This window comes from Periplaneta americana, chromosome 8 (genome assembly GCF_040183065.1).
Source record: "Periplaneta americana isolate PAMFEO1 chromosome 8, P.americana_PAMFEO1_priV1, whole genome shotgun sequence".
In the NCBI taxonomy this organism is placed as follows: domain Eukaryota; kingdom Metazoa; phylum Arthropoda; class Insecta; order Blattodea; family Blattidae; genus Periplaneta; species Periplaneta americana.
The window spans coordinates 108,388,309-108,403,738 of NC_091124.1; the positions used below are offsets into that span (position 1 = coordinate 108,388,309).

Here is a 15,430-nt window from a genome sequence, read left to right on the forward strand (position 1 = left end):
ATACAATCATCCGCGAATAAGCGAACCCTAGACAAGATATTAACTGGCAGATCATTTACAAAAGCCAGGAATAGAAGAGGCCCAAGACACCCCCCTGTGGAACTCCGGAAGTAATTTCAATTGGGTTCGATAATTCCTCCCCCACCCGTACTCTCTGAGTGCGACAAGTTAAAAATTCCTTGATCCACTGGAGTACTCTTGAGTCAATCCCCGTTGATTGTAGTTTAAGCAACAATATATCGTGTGGGACTACATCGAATGCGCGTGAAAAGTCAATAATCACTGCATCTACTTGCCTACTGGAATCTATTCCGTCTTCTAAATCCTGACATACAGTTACTAATTGACTCTAACATGAATAGCCTCCCCGAAATCCATGCTGACAGTTATGTAACCAATTTGAGTCATCCCAATGCTGCCTTAGATAAGCTGAAATCAAGTGTTCCATCTGTTTGCAAACCACAGAGGTGAGGTTGACCGGTCTGTAATTTTTTGTATCTGAGCGAGACCCTGACTTATAAATTGGCACCACTGTTGCATCTTTCCAATCTCGCGGGACAGTAGGTCTATGATTACTTATAATAGCTTCATTACCACTCTTAAATATGGGAATAATAGGTGCTTCCTTCCAAAGAGAAGGATATATCCCTGTTATCAAACTCAAATTGAAAATGTAGGTTAAAACAGGTAGAAGAATTTCAGAGCATCCTTTTATAATAAAATTAGGGATACCATCCGTACCCATAGATTTATTCGGCTTGACATTTTTTTATGGTTTTCCTGACTTCCTCACAAGTGATTACAGGTAGGGATGAAAAGTCATTAATGTTGGAATAACAATTAACAAAATTAGAATTATTGTAGCTCTGAATTGATTTTAATTGAGTAGAAAAGCATTTGCAATGCCTCTTTGATCAGCAATGTGAACCCCATTAATAATAAATTAATGAGTAATGTTTTTGGATTTGTGAAAAGATTCTACATACTTTCAGAATTGATTAGGCTCCTTTTTTAAATTGTCATCAATGGATTGTAACCAATTAAATTTATCAGACTTAATCAGAGTCTTGACTTGTTTTCTATAGCAAGAGAAAATTTGATAGCAGTTATCAGATTTAAATTTTTTGAAATATCTATGTCCTTTGTTCTTTTTATTAATAAGTTGGCGTAGGCTATTTGAAAACCATTTAGGATAGTGCGACTTTTTCACTAAGGTGACAGGGTCAGCTTTAGATATAGCATCATTTGAGGCCTTGCAAGCCCAAAGGAGCTATGTGACAAATTTTTCAAAACTGAATTTTGTACATCTAAGTAATCTATGAACCAGCGCCAATGCACACCTTAAAGAGTTATGTACTTAACCAGTTTCTAGTAGTTCCAACAGTGACCAAAAGTGATACAGGATTTATGTCAATACCCCTTTGCAATTCTAAAGGAGCTATGTAGCATTCTCCTTGTGCAGCTGATTCTATTCAGTGGAAGGCGGACTAATGACTGTTTTGTTGTATTTTTGGCGTACTTTTTGCTAATAATGATCGAGGTCAGGCAAGGTCAGACAACATAATTTCATATTATATTTATTTGATATGTCTTTATTTTATATTCCAAATATATTATTATATCTACTGGTTCATTGATCCATATTCAAGATACTTCAGATGCTGTCATGTGTCTCTGGTGGAGGAAATCAGATGGCATCGTGTTTACTGCGTGCAATCAACGGATTTCATCACGTCCAAGAAGAAGATGGTGATTTGGAGTGACAACTGTTGCGGTCAGTTTAAAAACAGCATGATGATATTTCTGCACCTCCATCTCATTGCCATGGGAATGATTGATAAGATGGAACACAAATTTCTCATGGTAGGTCACAGTTTTGGTTCTGCAGATTGTGATTTCGCTTTAATAGTACAACGTTAGAAGATTACAAGTAACAATCAAGTTCTGGAACACGTTGCTACAGTCATTGAAGAAGCGAGACCATCTAGACCATTAAAGACTTTCCGCATGGGAGGAAAATTCTTTGACATCGATGAAGCAGCATCTCTGACAATCAGCACATCTAAATTGAAAATCTCTAAGACTACTTGGATTATGGTAGAGAAATCAGCACCGGATATTGTGGAAATCAGAGAGAGTTTTAATCAAATATCTGCTTTCAAGTCGTACAAAGGTTTGAAGCCAGGAGTCACAATGCAAAACATCGCCAAGATACAAATTAAAGCTCTTCCGGCAACAGCTGCTCTGTCTGCTATGAAGAAAGAAAACTTACGGAAAATGCTTCCTTACACAGACCAGGAAAATCGAGAATTTTTTCTGCATCTTTTCGCCTAAGTTGGAGGTTCTACCAAGGTTTGTATGCCTACTGCCATCAATGTTCATGTCCTAAGAACATTAATACAGGGTTGTTTCCGAACTCTGATAACGAATTTGAATGACGTCATGTGCTTCAGGAATCACACCGACAGCTGAATTGCGGTGAGAGGTGACAGTCTATTAGTGAGTGATTTCATAATCAGAGTACATGGTGTATCACAGTAGCAATGTCCGAGAAAATCGAGCCTTTTTGGGAGGGTTACATAACAATCCTTTCCGATGCCAAGGCTCGATTTTCTTGGGCATTGCTACTGGGATACACCGTGCACTCTAATTATGAAATCACTCACTACTGGTCTGTCACCTCGCACCACAGTTCAGCTGTCGTGTGACTCCTGACGCGAATGGTGTCATTCAAAAACGTTATCAGAGATCGGAAACAATCCTGTAGTACTGATAACATTAATTTTTCTTTATTTTTCACTTTTTTCTAGTATCACACAAACTTTAATCTACATGGTTTCGAAAGATAGCACGGTACTTAGCTCTGTTCAATATAAATATCAGGTTGCACTTAGCTTCTTTCCAAATATCTCAATTTCAAATATTTTTTGTGAAGTGTATGTGTAATTATAATACAAAAAACACATGTAGTCAATAAAGCATGATTCAGATTATGTTAATAATTTTTTGCTACATGTTATATTAAAACCCTGAAGCATGAATCAGTTTTTACTTATTTCCCAAAAAACACAATTTTGTCACTTAGCTCTTTTGGGTTTGCAAGGCCTCATTTACAATTTTAGACAGAGAATTAGTAGCAACATTGACATCGGTAGTAAGATATATACAATTCCAATCAAAATTGTGGAGAGTGGAATAAAGACAGTGATAATCACGTTGAGAATAATTTAGATAAGATTGATTTTGTCTCTGTAACGGTGAAGGTGAAGTAACTCTCAGATCAATACAAATAGATGAGTGATAAAGATCTTTCAAAATTAGTGATTGATTAGCAAGATTAACCGAACAGTTATAGACATTTGCAAAACAAGATAGAGAAGAGTTTTATTATTTCTCGTAAAATTAATTTGGTTTAGTCCTAGAAGGCAAGAAGAGGAAAATAAATTCTAAAAATTAATTTTAGCGTAATTATGAATATCATTAAGAATGCAACCGGATGACCAATCCATGCCAGGAGCATTGAAATCCTCAAGAATAACAATTCTAAAGTTGTGGGTTTCAAGATTGTTTTCAATAAAATTTAGATAAGACTTTAAATGTTTATGATCTGTATCTGGTGGGAAATAATGATTTCCAATTAGTATATTACAACCAACAGACATTTTAATTTCTATGCAAACGCATCCATTAACGAATTCTAAATAATATCTCTGACGTGTAAAAGGTTTCTGGTTACTAATAGCCGTTAAGACACCCCATCTTTAACTTTGTTGGTATCTTCAAAAAACCTATCAGCACGCAACATAGTATAATTATTAGGAAACAAATTTGTATTAACAAGAGATTCGGGTAACCATGTTTCAGTAAGACAGATAATGATGTTATTACTCATTATATTTTGGAAAATTTCATCACATTTCTTATTAAGTCCACGCACATTTTGATAAAAAGCTCAAGATGATTATTGGAATTGCACATTAATAGTTACGTGATAGCAGGTAAGACTAAGAAGGATTTTCCTGATAATCAACTGAATCTGTAATAATAATAATAATAATAATAATAATAATAATAATAATAATAATAATAATAATAATAACAACAATAATAACAATAGAACAATTCAAATATATATCCAGATGTGTTTGTGGACCCGGAAACATTTTTGGTAGAGTGGCTTGGAATAAACTTTGGGGATCCTGAGAAAATTAGTGTAGATTGGAAAGAGAGAAGGTTGTTAAGTAGCCTAATCTTTATATCAATAGAGTCAAAGTTAGGATAGGATAAGAAATGTCAGAGAAAGTGAAATAGGGAAAGAAGTGCGACGAGAATGCCTTTTATTACCTACTCTGTTCAACATCTACTTGTTGGATTTAGTGAATAACTGTTATCAGAATATGGGAGTTGTAGCAGGAAGAAGATTAAAGTTCATACGATTTGCTGATGATATGGCGTTGTTAGCATAAGATGAGATCATACTAATGGATATGCTACTGGAACTAAATGACAACTATGAACAATATGGGATGAAGATAAATGCAAACAAGACGAAGACCATGATTGTCTGAAGAAGAATAAAGAAGGAAAATGTGCGAATTCGAAATGAGATTTTTTTTCAAAATAATGGTTTATTTAACGACTGCAGAGTTTACATCAGCATCGCCGGTGTGTCGGAATTTTGTCCCGGAGGAGTTCTTTTACATGCCATTAAATCTACTGACATGAACCTGTCGCATTTAAACACTTAAATGCTATCGATCTAGACCGAGATCGAACCAGCAACCTCGAGGACAGAAGGCCAGCGCTATACCGACAACGCTTCTGACGCTGACTTCGAAATGAGACTATAGAGCAAATGGACAAGTTCAGATACTTGCGACATACTATAAGCAGTAACATGAGCTGCTGCCAGGAAGTCAAAAGGAGGATAGCAATGGCGAAGATATCTTTTAATATAAAAAGGAGTATCTTCAGCGGACCTGGAAAAATATTTAGGCCTAAGGAAGAGACTAGTGAAGTACTTTGTGTGGAGTGTGACATTGTTTGGGAAAGAAACATGGATATTACGACGAAGTGAAGAGAAATGTGGAAATGAGAAGAATGGGGCGTGTGAAATGGACAGACAGAATAGAAATGAAGCTGTATTGGAAAGAGTGGGTGAAGGAAGAATGATGCTGAAACTGATCAGGAAGAGGAAAAGAAATTAGTTGTGTCACTTGCTGAGAAGAAACTGCCTAATGAATGAAGCACTTGAAGGTATTGTGAACGGGAAAAAAGTTTGGAACAGAAGAAAATATCAAATGATTAATGACATTAAGATATATGAATCATATACGGGGAGTAACAAGCAAACATGTCTACCGTTGTGGCTGAGGGGTTAGCGAGTCTAACTCTAAACCCAGCGGTCCCGGGTTCGATTCCCGGTTAGGACGAATTTCCTGGGTGAGGTTTTTTTTCGGTTTTTTTCTCTCACTCCTATGGATGAATATCAGGTAACTATATCAGGCAATTGGAATCCCACTCATCTTCGCCACTTACTTTCCTCGCCCAATCATCCTTTCCTCATCAATCTAAAGGCGGCTTCCCGAAGTGCTGACTCTCTCGACCGGCCTCCGTGGAATGTAGTTAAGCGGCGTTGGATGGCTTCTGCAATGGCACCCGAAGCGGACCTATTCGGGGGAGGAGTTTCGCCTCGGACCGACAGGGAGACCTTGGGTGAATTTGCCGAAGCAGGAATTGTATATAGATTCTTTTGGCTTCAGGGACCGGTCGTTAATGGAGTCATGTGGTTAGGGCGGTGCGCGTAGGGGATCTGTGGCACGCAACTCATTCCATATCGAGGGTTAGCGCAATAGATCTCAATAGGTCGCAGTGCTGGGCCATCCGTGCCCCCTGAGTTAAATTCCATTCCACTCGAACCAGCAAACATTTTCTTGCGGGCAGATAAAAAGTTAATTTCTTTTCTTCCACCATGTTAATAATGTGAAAACAAGTGCTTATACAAATTTTGGCAACTCGAGCGCATTTACAAGGGCCGTCCAGAAAGTAAGTTTTCCTGGGTTCGTTTACAGAAAGAAAAAATTTCATGGAAAGATTTATTGGAACAGATACAGCATTTGTTGAGATATTTTTCAACATATTTCCCACCAGAATTGAGACATTTGACACACCATAGGATTAGCAGAGAGATGCAGACGGTTGTCCCACACTGGTTCCGATCCAAGCGGCAGACTTCTACAACACAGGGATACAAAAGTTGATCCCACGGTATGACAAATGACTCAATGCCGTTTGGGAATATGTTGAAAAAATAGCTCAACAATTGCTGTATCTGTTCCAATAAATCTTTCCATGAAATTATTTTCTTTCTGTAAACAACCCCAGGAAAGCTTACTATCTTGAAGGCGCTCGCAATTGCGCTCGAGTTTCCAAAATTTGTATGAACTCTTGTGACATTATAAACATGTGTAAGAAAAAAATCACTTTTTATCTGCCCCCATGAGAATGTTTGCTTGTAAGAGTAAGGCAGAGAATAGGAAAGATTGGAGAATGCGGGTTTACAATGAAAGACCTGTCCTTCGGCAGATAACTATAAATGTAGGCCTATATATATGCTTACGTTTAAAACCTTGTAACTGCATTTCAAGGAATTGTAAAAGAGAGTAAAAGAACTTCCTATACTTTTTATACCCTAACTAACGATTGTTATGCATTTGTTATTTAAAAAATATAATACATTACACTTACGAAATATTTTTAGCAGACGCTATACTTTTTATACCCCAACTAACGACTGTTATGCATTTGTTATTTAAAAATATATAAACACTTGAACACTTACGAAGTGTTGTTAGCAGACACTATAATTTTTATACCTCAACTAATGACTATTATGCATTTGTTATTTAAAATTTATATAAACATTTAAATACTTAAGAAGTATTGTTAGCAGAAGCAGTAGAACTGGGTCAGTTCGATACTTTGCTATTCAAGATTAATTTTAGAGTTAGCAAGTAATAATGCACCCTGAAATTATTGGTGATGTGGTTTCTCATATATCTGTGTGTAGATTTGTAATGAAATTATGACAAGAAATTACACAGTTTTCTGGAGTTTAATCAAAATCTGAATTAGTGTAAAAGTGTCCAAAAGACCCTTTAGTGGGATCTGTTGGACAGAACATTTTTGACACATTCCTGTGCATAGTAACATATAATTACACAGATTATCAGTACAGAACGATACAGAATGATTCTTTTTGACATATCGTTGTCAAACTAGACACTTTTTACAAATGAGGCACTTCTTCCCTCTTCCGCCAGCACATGATTCATGATACCATCCTTTACATTTCTGGCACAATACCCAATCATCTTAAAATTGTTCACTCTCTGGAATAATCCTCACTATCACTCTCACTTTGAAGGTCATTGTCATTTTCACTGCTGGTTTCCTCTTCTGGGAGTTGACGTTTCCTAGTGGTAGCCCTCTGGGATGTCTCTTTTGACAATGGTGTAGCGTTCAAAACTGCTCTGTACTTAGATTTTCTCCCTGAAGTGCTCCTTTCAATTCGGAGTATCGGTGAAACTTCTTCGAAAGGAGTTATTTCTGGTGAATTTGAAACATCGTTTTTCTTCATGGGCGTGCTTGCACTGGTAGTGGCTGCATTATTAGCTGTTGCGTTGCTATTACTTTGTTCTGGTGTTTTTTTGTCCGAAACCTTAGACGGAGCAAGAGCAGCATCCGGAATGGCGTGTTTATTTATGGTATACAAGCCACAGGCTTGAAAACCATGAACGGCTATGGTAATTGTAGCTGCTCTTCCCCATGCTTCTGCAAATAGGGCACCAAACTGCAGCTTCGTTATATCTCTGCCAGGATGGTTTCTTATCCATGTACCACAGGCTTGATTAAAAGCTGTCTTCAAAGATTTGAAGAAAGCACGATCCAACGGCTGCATAAAGTGAGTGGTATGGTGGAGGCAGGCATATCAGTTGAATGTTGTTTTCTTCTGCAAACAATAGTGCCTCTTCATTGTTGACATGGGAACCATGCCCATCCAGGATGAGAATCACTGATCCTGGAGTTCAATGATTCTGGAAATGTTGAAGCCAGAGAGTGAATATCTCGGAGTTTATGTATCCGCTCTTAGACATTTTCACCACAGATCCAGGTGGCATTCCGTCAGCGGACTCTGGTTTGTTCCTCTTGCCTTTGAAAATTACAAATGGGGGAATGTAATTTCCTACGGCATTACAAGCCATTACTTTAGTTGTGTCCCCTTTTCAGCATTTGTGACTTGCTTCACGATTTTAGCACCACGTCATGCTATTATTTTCTTTGGCACAAAACTATGCTGTAGACCAGTTTCGTCTGCGTTGTACAGGTACTGTGCTTTACTTCTTAGATTTAAGCTGTCAACAATGGCTTCGTAGGCTGCAAAAAACTCATCAATTTTGTTTCTGTTTAAACACATTGTTTTCCCATATGATGTCGCTTCAGCTTTTCTTAATGAGAGCTCTGGATGACGGCTGAGAAAGCCCATCGCCCAGTCATAACCTGCAGTTCCCTTTTCAGCATTAAATTTGGTCTGTATTTTATTCTTTTCCGCAAATTTGAACGCAGTTTCTCGTAACTGACTTAATGTGAGACCGAATCCTAAGTCCTGTAATTTTAGGATGTATTCTCGAGGTTTTTTTTTTTCATTCTCGTATCCTAAAGCACTGTCACTTTGATATGCCTGTGGTCCCCTGTTGTCTTCCTCAAAACCTTCTGCCTTTCTAAGCAGCGTATTTCACGGGACACCAAATTCCTTCGCCGCTGTAAGCAACTTCATCCTACCGGAGTGGACTTCTCTTATGGCATGAGCCATTGCCACCTCAGACCACATTCCCCTCGTACGCTTTCTTTCTCTGACACGCGGCATCTGGAAAGATTGAAAATTAACTGTTCAAATTCGATTTTTAATTTTGTCTACATCATGGTTACATAAAAAGATTTTTTAATGCACAATTTAATTTTATTTCATTTTAACGATGCAAAACTAATATTCATAAAAGTCTTGGATATTTATGTCTTCAATAGTGGCTTCACTATGTGAATTCATTAGACTATGCAAATTATTTAGTCTAAAATTCTAAAGAATGCTTAGTTAAGGTCTGTTGGACAGCAGCAATACTCATTGTCCAACAGTCCCCAACCTGCAGCTGAGCAAAGGAACTAATGTCACAGCTCTCCGAACGACTGCAGAGACCGCAGCTTTACATGCTATTGCCACAAGCAGTTACGCTTTCACGTAGAAGCTTATATTTCATCATCTGATATCTTTCACATCCGTAAATTATTAATTACAAAAGTCTTTCAATTATAATAACTGGTGTTTTAGGTAAACATTAGAACACATGTATTGTATTTTCACTCACCTGCGCTGTATATTTCAAGGTTTCTTTGTAGATTCTCTATTCTTTGTGAAGCTTCCACTCGTGGCTACTTCCGTTATTGACTTCTAGCAGAATGTGGTGCCCTCAAGTGGCGAGGTAACACGTTAAAGTACAAAGTGTCCAACAAGCTCCACTGTCCAAAATACCCTAAGTTACCCTATTGAAAATATGTTCGGATTGCGACATTGGGGAAAAATTGGACTTACAGGGTTTTAGAAGTAAGTTGAAGTAGGTTAATCATTGTGTATTGCGTGTGCTCACCTTGAAGTAGTACACGAATAAGTAGCCTGTGTACTTGTAGATAGCGGGGATGCCGAAGAGAAGAACAGACGTCATTATGAGCACGGTGTCGCATCTTGCTAGTCCAATGAGAAGATAATTGATTGAAGATTTCATCTGAGGACGTGAAAGGATGATCATAGAAATTATATTGCCAAATATACCCAAAATACCAATGACGTTAAGCAACACTCCATTCGTTACAAACTCATATAGAATCTTCCTTTGGTCCTCATCGTTAGACTCTGCATACAACACTCCGTACAGGTCAAGAGTATTGTTATTGTTCATTCTGTCCTTTCCCGTGGCTTCTAAAAGAACCGTATATAAATTTTCTAATACCCTTCTAGACAAACTGTACCCTACCAGTCTTCATAACTGATCGAAAAATATGACGCACCGTTGGTTCTTTATTCGTCATCATATGCCACTTTGCAGGTACTATATATTTTTCTCATAAGTAAGCCAACTAAATTAAGGTTACATTTTGGACTGTAAATCTACTGCATTTGTTATATTATGTCTTGAATTTCCAGCGTTGAAGAAAACTAATGGGAGCACTTATGCGGGGACAATCGAATACTTCCATTATTTCTGAATTTTTTTTATGTTTTGAGGCTCTTCTCTTGATTAGAAGCTTAGACGTATAGTGAATATATTATAAGCCATCGGTTGGTTGTAAAACAGTAGACGGAGTTCAGAACGGTTGTTGTTAATCTTGCATCGCAGCTTCTTCAGTGGGAATAACATCCATGTTGTGGGTCACCTGCAAAAAGAAAGTGTAATGTGTCAAAATATTTTATTTTTAGAAAGAGCGAGACAGTACAAAAGTTATACAGAGTGTAATAAAAGTTTCTGTAACAGTAAGTTAAAAGTATTTTCTTGTTTACTTTCCATTTTCTCAGAAATCATGACCAAATTTTATAATGCAGGAGTTGGTACTAAATGATTGTGGTGTGATTCAATGCTTTGTTAATAATTTGGCGGAAAATGTCACATTGTTAGAGACAGGTGTTCAATATCTTAACAGTGTAAGTTAATTTGTAGTAAAATTAGGTAGGTAGTGTAAATTACGAGGTCATAAGTTTTTCCTGTGTTTTGTGATTTATTTCTGATGAGTATTATTTTATTTTATTTAATCAATAAATTTTCCTGTGGTATGATTGAAATTAAGTTTCATTTTCTTTAAATACGATTATTCATAAAAAAATGTAACATTTTCTGGTATGTATCAGAAATTATTGTTACAACCTTATTTTTCTATATTTTCCGTATAATAAGCAAATCAAATGTAATTATACATCTTGATTACACAACTTTTAACACTGTATCACTTCGGAATATGTATGATAAAACTTTCTTGTGTTAAATTTTAACGTACCTTGTTTACATGTTTCGACCTATTTATGGGTCATCTTCAGAACTCTTAAATGTAATTTTTAATGCGTAATTCTAATAAACGATACTGACACTTAGTTTTAATCACTCAAGTCACCATGGCACCAACAAAACGTGAGCATGCTCGATCTCAGGTTCAAGCCTTGGTCAAGACAGGAAAAATTGCCAAGTTACTGAAAATGTCACCAACAACAGCTTTAAAATGGAATAATCAAGCGGATGGTTGTGTTTCTGACGCTAAGCGATCAGGTCGAACAAACAAAGTGTCATCTTAAACAAAAAGGAAAATAAGGGAGTGGGTGAAGGACAAGATTGGTGTAGGAACTCGGGCTGTGGCTAAAAGGCTGAATTTTTCGGAGTGTTATCGTTCTGCAGACAAAACAATTTCACACATGACAATCAGTAGGCGTATTGCGTATAGACATATACGTAACATATTGCGTTTCTCATACAAGATGGAGCAAGGGTCCACACAGGACACAATAAAGAATTCTGGCCTCAATATCCGGACACTGTGGCCTGGAAATTCTCCAGATTTAAATCCCATAGAGCACCTGTGAAGAAGATTACAAGACAGTGTGTTTCGAATACCCAGATCAAGAAATCGCAATGAATGATTGCCGAAGTGTTGGAAGAGTGGGAGTCCATTACTCAAGAAGACATTTTCAAACTCACAGATACATAGGTTGGGTAAAAAGTTATGGCCACACTGCTGTCACGTGACGATGGTGCGTTCGAGAGCTGCCAGCTGTGTGGACATGAACAAGGACTGTTAGAAGAGTTAGTGCAGCCAGCGGCGACAGTACTCTGTAAATCTACTGCAGTGTGTAGAACGTTGACTGTCATAGGGATAGTGCGAGCGCCCTAAGACCACGTTTACAAAACTAGAGCAACGTTCCTGGATCAAAATTGAAGTGACAAGAGGTCGTAGTGCACAAGAAAGCTTTCAGGTCCTGCGTAAAGCATGTGCCGATGCAGCGTTGCCATATCGCACAGTGGCACGATGGGTTAAAGCGTTCAGAGAAGGCAGGTATGCCGTTCAGGACAACCTCCGTACTGGACTACCCGGCGTGGAGGACAACACAGTTCAACTCCTTGCTTCCCTGTTGGATGCTGATCGCCGATGGACTGCGCGTGAGTCGGAAAATCGGAGTGTCACAAAACTGTGTTTTAGTAATTATAAATTAAGGTATATTTACAAAAATAATAAAGTGTCTCGCTGAAAATCACGGTTTCACGGAACACAGTTTGAAAAACGTTCGCATATCACAAAGACTTCAAGAATTGGCAACTCAGCTAAGGGTTTATCCCTTGCGCGTGCCTGCAGTTAACTGGTGAAGGGGATGAGGGAAGGTCGTCATGTTTTGGTGCGAAGTATAGCCCTGTCAAGACTCTGGAATTCGCTACCTGCTAGCATCAGGGACTGTTGAAATAAAATTGAATTCAAACGGAAACTTACTAGGCACTTGATCAGTAATTGAGACTCGTTCAGACATGGCTTCTTGTAAATACTTACCTTATTACATCACAAAATATTTCAATATCAGGTAATTTCATCACTGTATAATTTTATTATCCTAGGTTTAATTTGTACTTCAGTAAAAAAAAAATCTTTCTTTGTTCTTAACTTCTATAATAAATTGTCTAGCTTTTATTAATCAGGCAATCTTTTAATACTTTGATTTTTATTGTATTTGTAGGCTAAATTTAATATTAATTGTAATTATAATTATAATTGTATTCTTAATATTGTAGTTGTAATCCCCTGGTAGAGGGGAAGAGAAGGCCTAGCCCTGATGGCCTTCTCTCTCCCAGGTTAAATAAATATATACTAATATACTACATTTTCCCCGCATTTTAATTTAACAAGACAGAGGCTTCTCGTTAATTACTTCATAATTCTCCACCACCATCACCATCATCATCTATTACGAATGTAATGTGGACATGTAGAACTGATACAATATGATAAATAATGAAACTTAAAGAACTGTTTTACTTTCAGAAAGAACAATACATTTATTGTAATACAAAACACTAGTTGCGATGTTTTCCTGAGTCCTGATACATTTGTTGTTTCATTTTTAAAGTTGAATATAATTCTGCACTTAAAAAAGTTACTGACATGAGGAAAAATGCTGAAGAAATTCTGCAGGTTACGCACAAATGCAGGTAAATTATACTAGATTTCGGGTCTCTGCACATACATCTATATCATAATCATGCATGAAGTATAGTATACAGGATTCAGGAGGATAAAGAATGATCTTTCATGGCTCACTCTATTGTATAATTAACACAAATATAAAAGTGATTATTTCAACTCCCCACAGACTCACGCCTGTCGTGCACTCTGCATAGTCTCTGACGAACTAACTCTATAGCATTAGTGATATCTAAGGGCTAGCTCGTAGAGTCGAGACGAATAACAAGTTAAGGTAGGCGCTCACTTACCGTAACGGATTCGTTCGATACTTCATGATTTTAATTCTTTGCGCTATTTTAAATTGAGCATCGTTCACTTGGCCCTATTAACAGAAAGTGTGGGCAGATTTCTCGAATGTCAAGAGCATAAACGTTTCACATTAAATCTTCATTAATGTACAAATATCGCTTCCGTCACGTAGCGCGCTTGGATGACGTCCCCGTATTAACAGAAAGTGTGACCAGATTTCGCGAATGTTCACGTCAAAAAAGAGAGCTATAGCTTTTGAATTTTCCGACGATTTGGCGAGAACTTAAAGATCACGTGGCCGAATGATTCTTTTACTTCACGAATATTTGCTGCAAAAATCAAGAATTTTATTGTTTATCCTGGAACACTGTTGGCTTTTAAAGTCCGATGTCGTTTTCATGTGCTAACTGCTTGATTTCTCGGAAACACAAAAGTTTCAAATTATGAACACTTGGTGAATTGTTTCCTATAGAGCTAGACAGAACTTGGGCTGTCTCATATCTTTGCATTTTTATTATCTACTCTGACATCTTAACTTTTCTCCGTAAATTTGGGTTTAGTTGAAGATGAACAAGGACAGCGCTTTCGTCTAGACATTACTACATTGAAAATAGGTTACAAAAGGCGTTCGAACTCAGACTTGATGGGGAATCGCTGCAGTTTTCTCTACCGAGAATGTCCGATATGATCTGTAAGAGAAGCTACAAGCTTTGTATTTTATCGGTATATATAGCGTTTAATAAAACTACGGAGTACATATATATATATATATATATATATATATATATATATATATATATATATATATATATATATACACATAGCGTTCTGCCTAATTGCAGATTTTTCACTGCAAACCCACCATTCTCCAATCTTTCCTATTTTCTGCCTTCATCTTAGTATCCGGATATGATCCATATATCTTAATGTCGTCTATCATCTTATATCTTCTTCTGCCCCGAACTCTTCTCCCTTTCACATTTCCTTCCAGTTTCCAGTGCATCCTGTCTATTTCACACGCTCCATTCTTTTCCGTATCCACAGTTCCAAGTGCTTCTAGCCGTTTTTTTCACTTCGTCGTAATATCCACGTTTCTGCCCCATAAAATGCCACACTCCACACAAAACATTTCACTAGTCTCTTCCTTAGTTCTTTTTCCAAAAGTTCGCAGAAGATGCTCCTTTCTCTATTAATATATTCCTTTGCCATTGCTATCCTCCTTAACCAGAAGACGCGAGAAGATATCTATAGATTGCAAAGGGGGTTTTGAATGGAAAAAACTTGCTTGATTCTTCACCTAATTTAAGTTGGTGAAACTCTTCTATCACATCAAATAACAGAAGTGAAATTTGCCACCAAGTTTCAGACTCATTCCTTCAATAGTAGGCTACTACTCGTTTCATTTCTTATCGGGAGTTCTGCAAAGAATTTAAGTGATAATGGGCACACACGGTACACTTTGAGTGAACCACAGCGAAAATTTTGTTATGAGCTAGGACTAATTTCGAGATGTTATTTCACATGGAGAGAAAATAATTATATTATATTAAGTTATATGGGTCTGAGCCCACCGCCCCTGAGAATAAACCAGGACTGTTGTATTAAGTCTTACCGACTCCACATTTACTTGAAACCACGCTTCTATGCAAGCTCCCGAACTGATAACGGACAGAGTACAAGCTACAGCTATATTACAAATATGTGATTCACAACTATAAGAGTATTACGATCGCACAGGTTGGATCCATACACAATACGAAACAAATTTGTATTCAATATACTGATGTCATTGTACAGTTCCCAAAAAAAGGAATGAGACGCCTATTGGTCGTCAAAAGTTCTACAGCGCGGTTCACAC

General features: G+C 37.3%; 1 protein-coding gene across 5 annotated transcripts in view; it reads right to left on the reverse strand.

The window, feature by feature from the left end:
* The window catches only part of FMRFaR (FMRFamide Receptor), a 1,501,661-nt gene that overhangs the window by 71,449 nt on the left and 1,414,782 nt on the right, over positions 1–15,430 (reverse strand). For all 5 annotated transcript variants that reach the window (XM_069833399.1, XM_069833396.1, XM_069833398.1 and 2 more), the window contains one exon: positions 9,702–10,485. In XM_069833399.1, coding sequence (XP_069689500.1) covers positions 9,702–10,010 — 309 coding nt within the window. In that variant the 5' untranslated portion in view covers positions 10,011–10,485. The remainder of the gene's footprint in view (positions 1–9,701; positions 10,486–15,430) is intronic.